This window comes from Eucyclogobius newberryi, unplaced genomic scaffold (genome assembly GCF_026437365.1).
Source record: "Eucyclogobius newberryi isolate DKJ021-1_F unplaced genomic scaffold, fEucNew1.0.hap1 SCAF_2, whole genome shotgun sequence".
Taxonomy (NCBI): domain Eukaryota; kingdom Metazoa; phylum Chordata; class Actinopteri; order Gobiiformes; family Gobiidae; genus Eucyclogobius; species Eucyclogobius newberryi.
The window spans coordinates 4,914,841-4,932,147 of NW_027315834.1; the positions used below are offsets into that span (position 1 = coordinate 4,914,841).

Consider the following 17,307-nt stretch of genomic DNA (forward strand, 5'->3'; position numbering starts at 1 on the left):
GGTGACGTCAGCTGCTCACGTAGCTGAGCTCAGCTTCTGGGCCCAGAGCCAGGCCCTGAGCATGGAGAGAACGAACCAAAGCGCTTCAAGGCGAACTGGTGACACGTGGCTTATGTTTTATGCATGAGACAGGGAGAGTTTGGGGGGTTCAAGGTGAGTTTTTTTGGGAGGGCACAAAGATACAGAACAGTTTGGGGTGAGACAAGGACAGTTTGGGGTGAGGTAGGGACAGTTTGGGGTGAGACTGAAACAATTTGGGGTGAGAAGGGGACAGTTTGGGGTAAGACAGGGACAACTCGGGGTGAGACAGGGACAGTTTGGGGCAGGGAATGTCTCATGCACAGTGGGACAGGCTAAGCTTGATCAGCCCGTCTGTGTGCATCTTGTAGAGCAGCTTAAACTCTGCGGGCAGCTGGTGCGACTCCTGCCATTTGGTGGTGAACTTGGTTCCCTTCTTGTCATAGTAGTGGTAGGGCAGCTCCTTGCCAGTGTTGGGGTCCCAGCCGAAGGGCCAGAAGCCGTACAGGTGGATCTGCTCACACACGGACGAGGCCAGCGTGTACATGAGGATGCCCGTGCTCAGGCGCTTGGGAGACAGCTGCTTGGTCTTCCAGTAACTGCATACACAGTCACACAGAGACAGGAAGAGAGAACATAATGTGTCAGTGTCAAAATACTGCAGAATCAAAAGGATAACATCTATGGTGAGCACATGGCTGTCCTACACAGCCATTTAGGCCCCTGTTCCTTGTCCCATTTATTTATCTATTGGTTTATTTGACGGGGACAGACACAAAAAAACAGATACAAAAGTGTATCACATCAATGTTGATGCTTTAAGCATCATAATGCTTAACACCGGAACTTTGGAAAAGGTTCCTAGAAGGGATTTTAACATAACAGAGGACAGAGAAATGGAAAGACAATGATAGAAATACTTTTTCTTTCATTAATTTTCTAATAACTATATTTTTCTTTTTTTTGAACAGCATATAAACAAACACAGTGAAAGAAGAAACAGGACAGGAGAGAGAACCGACATACAATCAAAAACAGTAGACATCCAGCAAATAAAAGAAGAGAAAATCATGTCACACAAAACCCAAAGAAATAGTCCCATTTAGTCCAAAGTCTGTCAAATGTATCCAGTTTAAAATTAAGTCCGAACGTAATTTTTTCCATTTTCCAAATGTCCAATACAATGTTTGTCCAGTCCTTGATCGTCGTGCATTTTGTGTCACTCATTTTTTGCATGCAGGACAGTCCCAAAATACGTGATAGTGGTTTGCCTCCTGGCTGACACAGATTCTGCACAGTCTGCATTTCCTTGTGAGTAATGAGCACTTTGACATGGTGTTATAAAGAAATGTGACACATTTTCCCAACAGAATTCTCTTCAAAAATATGATTTTTCAATAAATTTTAGTGACGCCCAAAATCACAACAGCAGTTGCCTCGAGTGGCGACAGTGTAAAACTGATTACTGTACTTTTCGGACTTTAAGATGCTACTTTCCCCCCATGCTCTGAACCCTGCGGCCCATACAACAATGCAGTTCATTTATTGACCCCCACCATGGCCAACTTTGTCCACCCAACCCCGGACCCCGCCATCTTCACTACTCTCTCAGTTCAGAGGCAGGATGTGAACAATCAGGTCCATGACATCAGCATATAAAGTGATGTCTCCCTGATTGAGCATACACATTCAAAAGAGTGAAAACCTTTCCATTAATATTCCCCTTAACCAGTGCATATCTGCCATCTTTATCCTTGCATTTAAAACTCAGTTCAAAAACTGTTTGTTTGGAAATCAAAATTGCAAACTCCCCTTCTATGTTTGCCTTTGTATGATGAAGAATAGGATTTTTTATAACAGAATTTCAATAGTTTTTTATGTTCAGTGTCATTCAAATGTTTCTCTTGTAAATATACAAAGTCAATTTTGTTTTTTTCCCCCCATTTTTGTTAATATTTTTGTATGTTTGATTGGGTTCAGAAGTATAACATTCATATTGACCGCATTGATCTAACCATTGACAGCTCTTGAATGAACTGAATTGAACTCAAAACCACTGAAAGGGTAAAAAATAAAACAAAACTGTTCATGCTGGAAACAGGCATCGAACCCAAAACCTGATTAAAATAAAAAAGGGATTGTAAAGGGGAGGGAAGTCCAATCCTAATGAAGGCCCCCCCAAAAACAAAAAACTCCCGAGGCACCCCTGACACAAATCCTCAGAAGGAACAGAATCTAATACCCACAAATCTAATATCCCACATTTGGCACATCCATGAGTAGACGCACTTAAGCACAAAGTTGATGTACTAAAGTAGACAGCAAACATGAGGCACGATGTCTGATGTCAAACACAAATAAATCAGGTCACTATCACCAGTCTCTTCAAATTAACAGAAATGTATCACCATGTGAGCACATGTAAAAAAAATTCCAGAGAATGGCCTTACTTGTTGACGTACTGCATGATGTTACCGGGCCAGGCCAACTTCACCTTCAGCTTCCCTCTGTGCTCCACAAAGAAGTCCACAAGCGTGCGCGTAACCGTGGCTGACGTGTGGAAGAAGAAGGCCGGGATCCACAAGATGGCACCGTCCAGCCTCTTCAGACTCAGAAAGAAGTTGTTCCTGTCCTGAACTGTCAGCAGATTGTTGTAGTATTTCTCCAAGATGCTAGGGTTGAACGTTGTCATGTTGGTTCTCCGACCAACGTCCTTTTTGAAAACCTCTGTGGGGGCGAAGTTGCAGCGGAATACAAAGTCGAAGGTGTCAATCTGCGCTCCGCACTTGGAGCCGGTGAGAATGCCGCTGTTGCCCACCACGGCGCATCGATTGTAGTGTCTGTGGAGGATGGGCGAGACCTCAGGCAGCAGCGAGTGGAAGTTCTCCCCGATGGAGTAAACGTACTTGTGACTGGAATAATCATAGTGCATGAGCTGCCCCACGCGCACCAAGTCACGCAGGAGACTGAAATTCTGCGGGACGTCGACGTACTGAGCCATCTCCTCCCTGGAACGTAAGAGAGGAACATCAGAGGAACATCAGAGGAACATCAGAGGAACATCAGAGGAACATCAGTGGAACATCAGAGGAACATCAGTGGAACATCAGAGGAACATCAGAGGAACATCAGAGGAACATCAGTGGAACATCAGAGGAACATCAGAAGAACATCAGAGGAACATCAGAGGAACATCAGTGGAACATCAGAGGAACATCAGAGGAACATCAGTGGAACATCAGAGGAACATCAGAGGAACATCAGTGGAACATCAGAGGAACATCAGAGGAACATCAGAGGAACATCAGTGGAACATCAGAGGAACATCAGAGGAACATCAGTGGAACATCAGAGGAACATCAGAGGAACATCAGAGGAACATCAGAGGAACATCAGTGGAACATCAGAGGAACATCAGAGGAACATCAGAGGAATATCAGAGGAACATCAGTGGAACATCAGAGGAACATCAGAGGAACATCAGAGGAACATCAGAGGAATATCAGAGGAACATCAGAGGAACATCAGAGGAACATCAGAGGAACATCAGTGGAACATTAGAGGAACATCAGAGGAACATCAGAGGAACATCAGAGGAACATCAGAGGAACATCAGAGGAATATCAGAGGAACATCAGAGGAACATCAGAGGAACATCAGAGGAACATCAGTGGAACATCAGAGGAACATCAGAGGAACATCAGAGGAACATCAGTGGAACATCAGAGGAACATCAGTGGAACATCAGTGGAACATTAGAGGAACATCAGAGGAACATCAGTGGAACATCAGTGGAACATTAGAGGAACATCAGTGGAACATCAGAGGAACATCAGAGGAACATCAGTGGAACATCAGAGGAACATCAGAGGAACATCAGAGGAATATCAGAGGAACATCAGTGGAACATCAGAGGAACATCAGAGGAACATCAGAGGAACATCAGAGGAACATCAGAGGAACATTAGAGGAACATCAGAGGAACATCAGAGGAACATCAGAGGAACATCAGAGGAACATCAGAGGAACATGCAGGAAGGTAAGAGGAACTAGGGCTGAAACAAGTTTATCTATTAATTGCAAATAATTCAGTATATCAATGAGGAATGTCAAAATTATTCTGTTAAACGATTATTGTAATTATTCAGGTCACAAAACAAACGTAAGAACTAAAGAATAATAATCATGGGAATTATAGGCAGCAACAATAAGTAATTTCGCTTCAATCTACACTACAAAAAAGTCAAAATAAAGGTAAGTACTTTTTTATCTGGCTGTTTGTGTGTCAATATCATTATTGTTTAATTCAGAAAGTTGTATTTCATAAACTAGACTTGATAAAGAAAGCAATGTAAGGATTTCACAGTTTGGTCATTGTGCCAACAATCACGAATAATTGCAACGATAATAACATTTTAAAAATAAAATTTGACATTGAGACAACTAATTGCCAACTAATTTATATTCATATAATTATATTAAATATACTCTATGAAGATGTTCTTTTTTTCCTTCCTTTTTTCTCTTCCTCTTTTTTGCAGATGTTTTCTAAATATTCTTTTGGAGATCTTCCGGGTATGGCACAGACCCACTAGTCGCAATGCTATTCCCTGCTGCCGATACTTGCCTTTAAAATCTCCTTTTCATCCATAAACCGAGGAGCAAGCGGCCGTATGAGATGACTAAACCCGGAAAAGGCCAGGGAAGTAATACTTTGTGGGATAAACAATTCAATCATAACTACAGAGGGTGCGTCTTTCCAGTTTGGACAATTTGGACAGTTCACTCCGGACTGCCAACAACCGAACACAGGGTTTTCATAATCTCAGACAACTGCAGATGGCGTACCATGCACCTAGTGAGGAGCAACAGCACCTCACCCCGCCACAGCACCCCACCTTTCAGCCACTATAACATCAGCAGCTTGGAGAAGACCATGGGCTGGACTGACTGAGCCGGGAGAAAGGGAGTCCCAGTGCGCAACAGAAACAACAGCCCGGACAACACAAGAACAACGCACAATGGGAGGATAACACTACTCACACAATCTTATCTTATCTTGAAATTTGTGCGAGATGGTACGTATTCTAAACAGTAAATTTCCCGAGTACCCCTTGATTATTAATTGTGAAATAAGTTACATTTTTGGTGGTTTTCAGGCGCCACACATTCTGTGGTTAAAAATGTCATAGCGCGCACAAATGCTTAATCTAAGTGGTTGATATACATATTCATTTGTGGCATCTGCTGAGAGCGCCAAAGAGCATTTCACATCTCCACTAACATGTTCTGACATCAGTGGCTCTTCATTCAGACACATTTCTCAATAATCCTTTGTGTCCAATTAACCTCCTCGGACATGATCTGATGTGAGGCGTGGGCATTTGTCTTTCCAATTTCCACCTCAGATGGTCAGCAAGTTACAACTACACGGGAACTGGCATATGATTCACACTTCATACATACAAAACAAAACTGGCTCCAACTCCCAACTCAGATCATCAGTAAAATTGACCCCAAACTCCCCAATCAAACTAATTTCTTTAGCATATGAGAGAGAAAACACTGAGAATGCTGATTTCAGAGACAAAGGAGATTTGCAGTGTTCCGTTTGGGTGCCTGCAGATTTAGAAGCTTTGAAGCTCAATGGTGTGGAAGTTGTGAGGGCCAATTGACAACAGGCTACCTTCATTGGTAAAGTCAATTCTCTGCTGTCTTCATGTCACTCACAGACTCACGAAAAGATTTTGGGATGTCAAAACTTAAACCTCCAACCATTTTCCTGCCTACGGAACTAATTCTGTTTGTAAGTACTCTCACCTGTACAGGCTCCTGGCTCCATTCCTTGACCTCTCATTCACATTCTGCCACTGCCTCTGATCATGGAAACAGCTGATGCCACAATGGGAAGTATTGAATATATCTAAAAATAATAATAATAATATTTATTTTCAGAAATAATCTGACACTATTCTCACACTTTAAACCTGAGGCCGATACGACGGTGCATCTATATGCCACCGGGGGGCACTCTAGCAGGAAGCGCAAGTATTTGACATACTGTAGAAGATGACGTCAGTCACTGTCCAGGGGACACATTGTATTTTCTTTATTTTAAGCTTAAAAACGCTGTGTGTTTTATAACAATCAGACTCATATTCACGGAGAAATGAGCCTAATGAGGAAGTGAATCTAGACGCGGCTGAACGCAAAGACACAAGTGGAGCGTGGACATGCAATATACTGCGGTCTGCAGCTTAGAACCTGCCGCATTGAAATAAGACTTTCTTGGCCAGACCTGACCCCTGAATCACTACCATGGACCATATTTTTGTGTAAATATCTTATGTTACAACCTAACACTCACTCACTGAGCACATGACAGTAGGGACATTAAAACTGTCCCTACTGTTCAGTTGTAATGTGTATTTTGTTTGCTAAGCTTCAAAATGCTGCATGTTTTATTACCATCCAACTCATACTCTCTGAGAAATTAGTTTCATTAGGTCAGCTGCGCCTCGGGTGCGCCACGAGTCCCCCAGTTCAAAAGAAAACCAGCGTACATATAATATACTTCCGGCGTACAAATAGTACACCATATGTGCACGGTGGCAAAGGCAGTTAGCTCATAGGTTTGATTCCCGGACCAGACCAACATCACATGATCTCTCTGGGTGGAGTCTGCATGTTCTCCCCGTGTTACCGTGGGTTCTCTCCGGGTTCTCCGGCTTCCTCCCACCGTCCAAACATATGCATGTGTTAGGTAAATTGGCAACTCTAAATTGGCCCAATGGACAGGTGTTGAAAATTAGCATATTCTGCTACATACACTTAAAACATTGCATCTGGTTCGTCCAATGCTATGTGCTATGTCCTTAAATAAATAAATAAAAAATGTGTAAATATCTCATGTGGCACTTGCGTCATATTAACAGATGCAAACCTTTCGGGGTCGGGGGTGACTGGAGCCTATGCCAGTGACTTTGTGCCTTAAATGTACATCTTTGTAAATTTGGCAGGAGCGCTTTATAGCCCCAAAAATGGTAATCCCAGCTAGTGTAAATTTAATTACTGAGAGCTCTGAGAAACAAAGATCAAGAGTGTCTGTTTTGATTGACAGCAATCAAATAATGAACGATTTTATTAAACTTGCTGCAACAAGAGGTAAAAAAACAAGTCTGATTTTGAAATATGGTCAATATTTAGGGGAATGTGATCACAGACAGGTCACTTCCTGTCCCCAATATAGTCACAAAAGATGTGTTTATACATTTATTTTTACAAATATGCACAGAACAAAGCTACATTTAAAATATTTGACAAAACAATCTTTTTGGACTTAACATGTTACTAACTCTACATGTTGGTGTGAATGTGAAGTCTACAGACTCACCTGTGTTCTGAATGTTCAAATAACATTGGGGCATGGTCATCATAATGTTAAACTTGCAGGTTTCAACAGACAATTTACAAGAACACGTGGATCCGCAGAGTTCAATTCATTTCAATTCAGCTGCCACCCCAAACTGCCGGGACGGTCCCAACGTCTCCACCTCGACCTCAGGAGACAACGCTGTGAAACATCCAAACTGCAACGAACCAAAGCGTGAAGACAGGACCCCTGGGGTTCGAGCTGGCCGAGCTCAACCTGCACCAACACCCACCTTTAATGCTTGTTCTGAATTTCTTTTCATTTTCAGGATACCAATTTGTTTATGGTTAATTGATGTGTTGACATTTTTTGCAAATGGTATGATTAATAATGAAACTGGGTTTCTTTAATTGTCCCGAGATGGGTCTGGGTCATAAAGTTGGGCCAATAATTTGGCCCAACTTTATGTGACACGACGGCTTCTCGTCTCCAGTTCAAACCTGGATCTTCCTGTTAGTATATAACTGATAATGACATGTCTGCGCTATGATTCTTTTGATCAGAGACCTCTCTCTGTCTGCATGTGACCAGCTGTTTTTTTGCCAGTATCAAGATTGTTATCCTTTTGTTTTGATGTACTGTTGCCATTTGCCTGTAAGAATGTACATTTTTCTATTGAAGTAGGTCATGTCTCTGTATCTGCTCGACCTGTAATCTATAAAATGAATGTGGGTCCCTTTGTTTGGCCCAGTTGGGTGTAGGGACACAGAGACCTGAATACGAAATGGTTCTACAAGAGAGTGACTGACGGATTCAAATGAGGGAGATCTTAATTCTGATTAAACAATTTACTTTTGAGAAAAGACAACTCTGATCTACTTTATTTCTTGATAATCATTAGAAGAGAAATTCCACAACAGAGTCATTCTAGCTCTAGAATGATTCTTGGATGAAACATCTTGTTTTTCTAAAAAGTGTCCAGATGACTACAACTGAATCTTTTTCTACAATGGAACACTCCTGGACGAATGAGGGATTACACTGACTTGTTAGCTGGTAACGTGTTAAGAGTACTCACATTACATTTAGTGTAACGAGGAATGTAACACGATATTTTTGCTTACCGCAATCACAGAGCCAGGTTTGTTTCACAGCCACAGAGTAGAGAGAGCAAACCTGAGTCGAGTCGAGACTAATAAAAAAGGCCTATATATGACTACAAACAGGAAGTGGTTAACTGTATGTATTGCTTTTGGACCTTGGACAGCTCCTTGTCTGGGAGAGCTTACCTCTGCTGCACGAAGGCGCTATGGTTGAAGCTCCACTTGGACGAGTTGAGCAGGTCTTCAGTAAGTGCACTGCCCACAGGCACAAAGGCAGGGTCCAGGTACTTCAGGGCCAGCTGAGATCTACACACATGACACATTCTGATAACCAGCCAGAGACAAAAGTATCCCATTCAGAATGACCTTGCCTTTAAAATGGTAGAAACAGGTTTTAAAGGTAGTCTGGACAATGTTTTCCTTACATAAATGATAAAATACATCATGCTGCAGAGTGCATAAGAAGCTCTCTTTTACAAGACTAAAATCACATTTGCGTGAACTTGAAAATGCTCTTTGCGAACGAACTGAAAGATAGTAGCACCATTAGAGCATTTTTAGCATGTGAGAATCTTGAGTGTGGACTTCTTCTCCACATGATGACCCCCTCTGGACCACAATGCACCATGCCACATCCATCAAACATGATCACACAGGTGCTCCTCTCACCTGTGTCTTCAGATGGATTACAAAAGTATTAGGATAAGTTAATACATAGAGATAGAAGCTTTTTGGCCACCTTATTTCATACATGTGCATATCCATTGATGCAGCAGGGCATGTATTATGCCAGTGCGACGAAGTCTAGTGGTGTCCCTAGTCCACTGTGGGGCTACCACAAGAAGATCAGAACCTGTTTATATCTACTTTACCAAAATAACTTTAGTAAAGGCCATCTGCCCACTGTATAGTAATGATGATGATATCCCAGGGAAGCGCACTCGTATCATCTATGTACTATTTTAGACATGCCAGAATATCAGGAGCTTATGAGCTGCAGCAGTCAAACAGAGAGGGCCTCAGCAGGACACAGCTCCACAGGATCAATTGGCTCACACTGTAGGTACACTCACACTTACACGCAAGACACCTCTGTTTTACGAAACCATGCAACAGAGAAAGTGGTTTGGTTTTACTTTTTAAGAGTATGACATTTTTGCACTGTCGGGGTCAAAATTAGCTTAAATTGTCCCCAAGCAGGAAATGTTGCCAAATGATTTTATGGTTCACCCAGAGAGTGTCCTGCTGACGGTCCCCAGTGTTGGGGCCTGTGGGGCCTTGAGCATTACATACTCATCATTATATTCTCCTGCTCTGAGGAGAAAGTATCACACAGCTGCAGAGACCTGGCTCAGGCAGGACAGGCACACTATGTGTACAGTTCACGAGTGTGTTCACCTGGGGTCAGGCTTGTGAGGAGCCCGCTCACTGCAAAACAAACAACATCCTCTGACACTGACACAGCACAGAGCACAGGGGCCAGAGTATCAGGCAGGACTTGAGAGCCACCAAACAACTGAAAACTGTCCTCATATTTCTGCACAGACATTCTCACACATCTGTCCTGGATAATGAAGGTTATCTGTTTTCATTACTCGTTACATGCCGTTGTGTGTGACACCAAGTTACTTACTTACTTACTATTTCATAATTGTATGTACTAATCTTTACTGAGCTAGCTTGAACTAGCTCTGACACATTTACAGAAAAGATGATGATGTGCTACACTGTTACTGAATTCTTTGTGTTATGCAATATTCAAGCATTGTGACCCTGATGGAAAACCTGCAGATTTCCACACATTATTTTAGTTTATTATGTGCCGTTATATTTATCTATAAGCAGCAGCATAATAGCATATTATATCAGTTTTGCAAAGCATAAAGGATCAAAGTTTTGGACCAGTCACCTCTCATAGATTGTCTGTCTGTGTTACTGTTGTTTTTCCTCCTCTGCAGCGACCGAAGATAGAAATGAGTCACTAAAGCTTACATATTCACTCAGTCGTCATCCTGTAAAGCACTAGTGTGCGCTTAGTCACTCACCAATGTGCTCCTCAACGTGTGCATGTTCCGTGCATTATTAAATAAAAAAATACAATCAAGAAATATTTCCTCTTTTTTGTTATAATTTGGTGCAATATCGTAAGTAACAGTCCTGATGCCTGAGCCCCTCTGAGTGGGGACTTTGCCTCCCCTGGGATGTGTGTGGGTGCTGTGTTGTTGTCACTCACCGGAAGCCTGCATGCAGCATGTACATGCGGGGCCCCCCTCCCTGGCCATAGCGTGGCCCCCCGCCCTGCAGGAAGTCCTTCTTGATGGACACGTAGCTGATAAGCGACAGGATGAGCAGAGCCACGCTGAATATGACCAGCCCCAGAGCACTGATGAGCCGCACCATCCCTCCACCAGCACGGGCCCCCGGGCACACTGCGGCTGTCAGGGGCCTGCAAGGGGGCCATCCAGGATCGGGGCCTGACCCAAAGGGAGAGAGGGAGAAGTGTCAGATTCATTCAAGAGATTTTGTCAAAACTCTCACGATACTATCATTAGTTGTCACAATATCAATTATAAGCCCCTTTGCTTAAAAGTATTGGTGGGGCTGAAACAGGGAAGCCTGCTGCTACACTCACAAGGCTGACTCATCCTGGTGAGTAGGCCCTGTCCCTCTGCTCATCTGAGGGGAAAGATAGAGACTGTTTTCTAGCTAAAGACTGCAGGAATCAATCAAAAGACCACTTGGGGCACATACATGATGCACCAATAGCACTGTAAGAAGGTTAAATGCTCTGAAGAGTCGATTTTTGCATGATTCGGGTCCTTTAAGAACAAATTTCTCATCTAAATATGACAGTAATGATTCATAACAAAGTCTTGTCAAGGCGTTTGCAATTATTAAGAATCATTCCTACAATTATTTTTTCCTCCTAATTTCATACCAATAGATTTGCATATCGTTGGTTTCATCAATCACTTTACAGACTCAGAGGATCTTCTGTGTAGGGTCACAGACTGCGAGAGAGCACCAGGAATGTGCAGAGCTTCATATGGGTCATGTGTTGTCAGAAACAATGAGTGGAATAAACAGCCCTTCTCCGTGCTCTCTGAATAAAATAATTTTAGGTTAAAAGAAGTATTTGCTGATGTTTCCTTAATTTTTGCTCCTCTTCACTAGTGTTGCTTTTCCCTGTGTCTCCAGACTTTACACAGAACTTGCATGATCTCATTTTATGTAGAGATAAGCAAAGTCCTGTGCCTAGAAGTTGTATAAATACCACGGATGAGGCAGGGGGTGGCCTGCACACGGCAAGCTTTATAAAAGGAAGCCCCAAATTGGTGGAGAGGCGATATCTGAGAGTAAGAATATTTGTTTTCCTTTATATGTCCTTATTATATGTTCTTTTTTCATGTTTTTAGAATATAAAACATTTAGACATAAACATCACAGAACAGGACCAGAGAGAAAATAGAGTAATAGAATAAAGAAAATCAAATAATCAAAATTAAAACTAAGGAACACAAACTCCAAAACAAACGTCCCAATGAGTCAAAAGTCAATCATATTTGTCCGATTTTAAATGTAATTTTCTCCATATTCCGTAAGTGACAGTGTGGATAGTTTTGAAGAAATTGGCCAGCAGGTGTTGCTCTGCTCAGTATTAAAACACCCCTCTTCCACTTCCTCCTCCTCTGCTACTTCTACTTCCGCCTCCGGTTGGGCTGTTGTTGCCGTCCTCCTCAGGTAAGCTATCGGTGTTAACTGCTTCAATAATTTATTTCTACAACCACTAATCTACTGTTTTACTCTAGTGCCATGGCAACGCTCATGCCCCACGCTACGCTGTGCGGGGCAAAACTCTGTTTGATATAGGGGGGGCGGGGAATGCCAATAAACACTCAAAGAAACTTCAAGTGCAGTGGTTTATGATTATGATCATTATTAATAAGACCCAACTCCGCAGACACTTTCCTGCTCGCTCCAGCTTGCTATAGCTGCTTTCCATATTTATTTTGCTTTTAATCAGTTTATGTCTTCCAAACATTTTTGGTCATGACTTTTGTAGGTAAAGTAAGGATTTTAAGATTTTTTTTTACAGTTTTAACAACATATCGGACAAGTCAGCGACATGTCCGGGAGAAGAAGGGAAACTTGTGAACACTGTCGGAAATATCAACAAGAAATTCATGAGCTACAAGCACGGATATTTGCTTTAGAATCTGAAAAAGGAATAAGATACAATACAAGAAAAACGGCTACTTTCAACCTAAATTGGAGTAACTCTTTCTTTTATTTTTCCCAAAACTGTCTAAAGACCAGCCTAAACGATACAAAGATAATGTAAAGTCACCTAAAATACAGCTGACAAACAGATTTTTACCACGTTCAGAATCTGAACTTCTCTTAAGTAAACCCAAAAAGACATGAAGTGGCCAAAAGGCAGAAGATGGAGAGAGAATCTGTGTCAAACGTCAAGGTCACTGATAGGCAATGTTCCCTCTAAGCACTGCTTCCACATTCTCAGTGCACAAGAAAATCTATACAGGGCAGAAAATAAAATTCACCATGAACGTATAAATTAATATCTAATATTAGACCTAATCTAATTACCAAACAGCCACCCGGGTCAATCCAGCAGGAAGCGCAAACGTTTGACTGTCACATCGTGTTCTCTATATTTTTAGTTTCAAAACGCCGTGTTTTTTATTACAATCAGGCTCATATTCACAGAGAAATTGGTCGAATTTGTCCCAAGGCACAGCAGCGGACAGCGGGCGCGTTCGAAAGACAACTGGTGTGTCTCTATAGTGTAAATGTACTGAATAAAATGGGGTCAAGAAATTATTTTTTCTCCATAAACTAATATTCAGCTCTTTTTTTTAAATAACAAAACTATTGAATCGAGCTGAAACTATATAGGAGGATTTCATACTATGGTCTATTTAAAATGTATTTAAAACACACCAAAATATATGAAATACTCCTATTTTGTGAATTACTTTTTTATGGCAATGTATTAGGACTCCCAGGAATAAATATTACTTCAACTCTTGGGCCACTTTTTTCACCCAGTCTGCTCCTGCTACACAGGTCATGTGCAAGATTTTTGTCTTTTTCATTGTAGGCAGATTAAAGCACTTAATTAAAAGTAATCTACTTTGCTAAATGTCTGCAGTAATTTGATTATTTTAAAGCATGTGCCTTGGACAGATGTGATACTGGTGTGGCCACAGTGCACACGTCTGATGTTGCTCACAGGGGCCCAAGGGCCCCTCAGGGAGTTTGTGTGTTTGCTCAGACATGAGGAATTAGAGGGAACATTGGCCACACCCCTCTTATGTTTGTCCCCTTGTACATCTGCTTATGTTACACAGCTTTCTGGCTGAACACTACACACAAACATAACAGCCGAGCACAATAGAGCAAAGAAAATGCACTCGTGACAAAAAAAAGCAAAAAGCTCACAGACTGATCCAAAAAGCGATCAGGAGGAGGAAGAACCCTTTCCTAGTTTTAAAAGACACTCTGTAAATGTAGTGAAAAAGTTACATCAATTGTACCAAACTAAAATTGGAACACACTGGCCCATACTGGGAAAATACTCACATGTCTCCAGTAAAGTCCATGTCCCTTTAATTGAAATAATAAAAGGATGAGAATGTCAGATCAAATCTTGTATTGAATTGACGCCTCTTCTGCTGTATTGAATCTTTGTATTTGTTCACTCATGTTGCTCCTCGGCATTGCAGGATTTCACCAGGTCAAAAGCCACTTGCACGGAGTAAAGAAAGAGACCTGGGACTTGCTCTGGGTTGGCCTGCAGTGAGGTCTCTGGATGTCGTCATGACCCACGTTTTTTATCCCTGAAGTCGTGGAACTTCAGTAAATTAGGTCCTGGACTCTGGTTCTGAGCCAGAGAGAGATGCGCACGGTAAAATCTTCATTTTCCAAGCTTATGTTGGAAGTTTGAGATACTCGGGGATCCAGATCTCCATACTTGACATCTTTACCTTCAATGTCGTCTGGAATGCTGACAATGCGCAGCTTCCATCCGCGCTCTCGGTTCTCCAGGTCGTCCACGCACCTGGTTTGTCAAGTCAGCCACAGTGGTTTGCAAAGCAGGACACTGTCCCTCGTTTATAAACTATTTTTAATTGTTATTTGCTATGACATTATAGCAATATGGCAAATTGCTAAATTTACATAGAAAACATGGTGATTTTTCCCACCAATAATCCAACCAAGGTATATGTATATACTTCTGAGTGTTACAATTGAAACAAACTCAAAATAATATGGTGTTATGGCGTCACAGATGTTATCTGAGATCAAATGTCCAGTCTGTCCCTCCATGTCCCAGCACATTCAAAAACATGCCTCTATTTGTCTAGTTTGAGGTAATCACCCTGATAGGGATGATTATGGATGGTATTGGAGAGTTTCCCTAGATATATTTTGAAGTTAAGTTACACTTGATTGTCCCTGAAGGGAAAATTGTTCTCTGCATTTGACCCCATCCTTCAATATCAGTGGAGAATATCCTCTGGAGCAGGAGTCCCTTTTTTAACTCGCAAGTCAAATTAGAAATAGAAGAGTAATTAGGCTGTATATGTGCCAGTATTTCTACACAATCATGCAACTCTTTTTTTTATATATATATATATATATATATATATATATATACACACACACACACACACACACACTGGAGCCTATCCCAGTGACTTCGGGCCTTAGGCGGGGTACACCCTGGACAGTGGCCAACTTGTCGCAGGGACGAACACAGAGACATAGACATTACAAACAGTTCACTCTCACATTCATTCACTAGGGCCAATTTAGAGTTACCTAAGATGTCTTTGGACGGTGGGACATATAAAAGGTACATATTGTACCTCTCCTGTAGTAGAAGAGCCACCCACTATCCCTCTGTCTTGAGTGTTTCTGGCTCTACAGTCTATCTGCAAATGGATACGAGTCAGTCCTGGAGCATCTGCAACATGTCCTTCACCGTGGTTCCGTCCCTGTGGTTCTCCTCAAGGTCATTTTTTCCCCACTGGGAGAGTCTAAGGACAGGGGATGCCCTGGAACAGCTAACCATTAGCTTAAGCCCTGTGAACCTTGGTTAATCTGCGTCTCCATTATTGACTTTCTCCTTAAATTAAAAGTAAAATTAAACCATTTTTTTCAGCCCTGCAAGTCAACACCTACTGCTGGGATTTTCCTCATCATTAGTTTTCTCAAAGTTGTATTTTGATGGATTCCTGCATGTCGGAGTAATCCTATCCTCGTACTGTCCTATTGTCCTCTGAGTCTCCCGTTTTCACCCCGACCACGTCCCTGTGCTTGTAATTATTTGAAAAGGGAAGATTGATATAAGCAGGGAATAGGCACGGTTATAACATTTTCACAAATAAAAACATGTAGGATCAAAACGATGATCTATTTGTTATAGTTCAATACTATGTCTCTGGGGAAAAAAACATAAATATCTCCTTTAACATCAATTCATAGGCCTTGTTATGAATTTTGAAATTTCAATATATACGTATCAAATATCGGCAAAATTTGGCTATTTCATCTCAAATCATGACACAGAAATGGAACATTTGAACATCTAAACGGGGGACTGTCCCCTCCATCACCAGTCCATCACCGGCCCCACATCCTGTCCCTGTCCCAGCAGCCCCTCCTGTCAGTTTACAGATGAGATCAAAACATCAGGTGTACACGTCAGCACGCAGGAGAGGACGCTGGGAAATGGAGTCCAGGTGGTGCACACTCGCTCATGTCACATCATTCAGCTTCCTCAAGTCCTCTTCAGAACCTGCAGCTGGACCAGGACTGGACCGGGTCTGGACAGAGGCTCAAACCCGGAGAAGTGAGAGCAGAGCCGTGCATAGACGCAGTGGGGACGGGAGGACGCGGGAGGCGGATGAGAGGCGGTGATGGAGATGGAGGAGGTGATGCGGAGGCGCCGGACTCACGGCTGAAGCGCAGAGGGACGCGGAGCTGCGATGATGGAGCTGCGGCTCTGCTCGGCTCCGTGCGGCTCCGTTCTTCCCGGTGCTCCTTCGGCGTTATTTCCGGCGCGTCTTGAGGCGCAGAGGAAGTAGTCCAACTACATCGCGAGGCGGAGTTTGCGGGGACCGTGAAGCGCCACTTCCGGTCAGGGGCACCGCAGTGACGATCTGTTTTCCAGCTGCGCGCGCACGCGGCTCTCTCTTCACGCGGCTCTCTCTTCACGCGGCTCTCTCTTCACGCGGCTCTCTCCTCACGCGGCTCTCTCCTCACGCGGCTCCTCACGCGGCTCCTCACGCGGCTCTGGTCCTAGGATCCGTGTGCGGTCCAGTGTATTTATGGCTATTTGAATTTTCTTTTCAGAATTCAGTATTGTAAAAACACAATGACTTTGTTTCAATGTTATGTCTCATGACTCTACAAACATGAGACACTGGAACTTTTATTAAACAGTCCAGCAATAACAGTGATAATTGTCCGAGGGTTAATTAGTGTTAGTGTCAATAGATATTTGCATCAAAATTCAAAAAAAACGATTTTGTTGTTGTGTTCAAGTAAGTTTGATTTTAAAAACAAAAAATGGGCCCTTTTTCATTTTCTGAATTATTATTATGGTATGGTACCCTGTTTCCACCCGTTTTAGATTGTATTTGTTGTTTAAAGGCAAAATGTGGCATGAGCAGGGTTGTAATACAATTATAAAAAAATAACTTTAAATTAAACCAAATAAAAACAAAATAACCAACAACAGGGGTTTAACCTGGAAAAATAAACTAAAGGACACAGGTTCGTTCT

At 42.3% G+C, this 17,307-nt stretch overlaps 1 protein-coding gene across 1 annotated transcript; it reads right to left on the bottom strand.

The window, feature by feature from the left end:
• Window positions 1-63: 63 nt before the first annotated feature.
• On the bottom strand, window positions 64-16,697 carry st8sia3 (ST8 alpha-N-acetyl-neuraminide alpha-2,8-sialyltransferase 3). Its single transcript, XM_072454593.1, has 5 exons — window positions 16,479-16,697; window positions 10,727-10,967; window positions 8,680-8,799; window positions 2,469-3,026; window positions 64-617 (listed from the first exon to the last, which is right to left on the bottom strand). Exons 2-5 carry the CDS (start codon window positions 10,891-10,893, stop codon window positions 335-337), a joined length of 1,128 nt encoding a protein of 375 aa, XP_072310694.1. The 5' UTR covers window positions 10,894-10,967; window positions 16,479-16,697; the 3' UTR covers window positions 64-334.
• Window positions 16,698-17,307: the final 610 nt, after the last annotated feature.

What these genes read in the sequence shown, in the direction of transcription:
- st8sia3 (XM_072454593.1), bottom strand. Translation starts at nt 10,893, where the DNA reads ATGGTGCGGCTCATCAGTGCTCTGGGGCTGGTCATATTCAGCGTGGCT. An exon ending in ATGCTGCATGCAGGCTTCCG is followed by an intron (nt 8,800 to 10,726) that starts GTGAGTGACAAC and finishes TCATGTGTGTAG; the next exon opens with ATCTCAGCTGGCCCTGAAGT. An exon ending in AGCGCCTTCGTGCAGCAGAG is followed by an intron (nt 3,027 to 8,679) that starts GTAAGCTCTCCC and finishes CTTACGTTCCAG; the next exon opens with GGAGGAGATGGCTCAGTACG.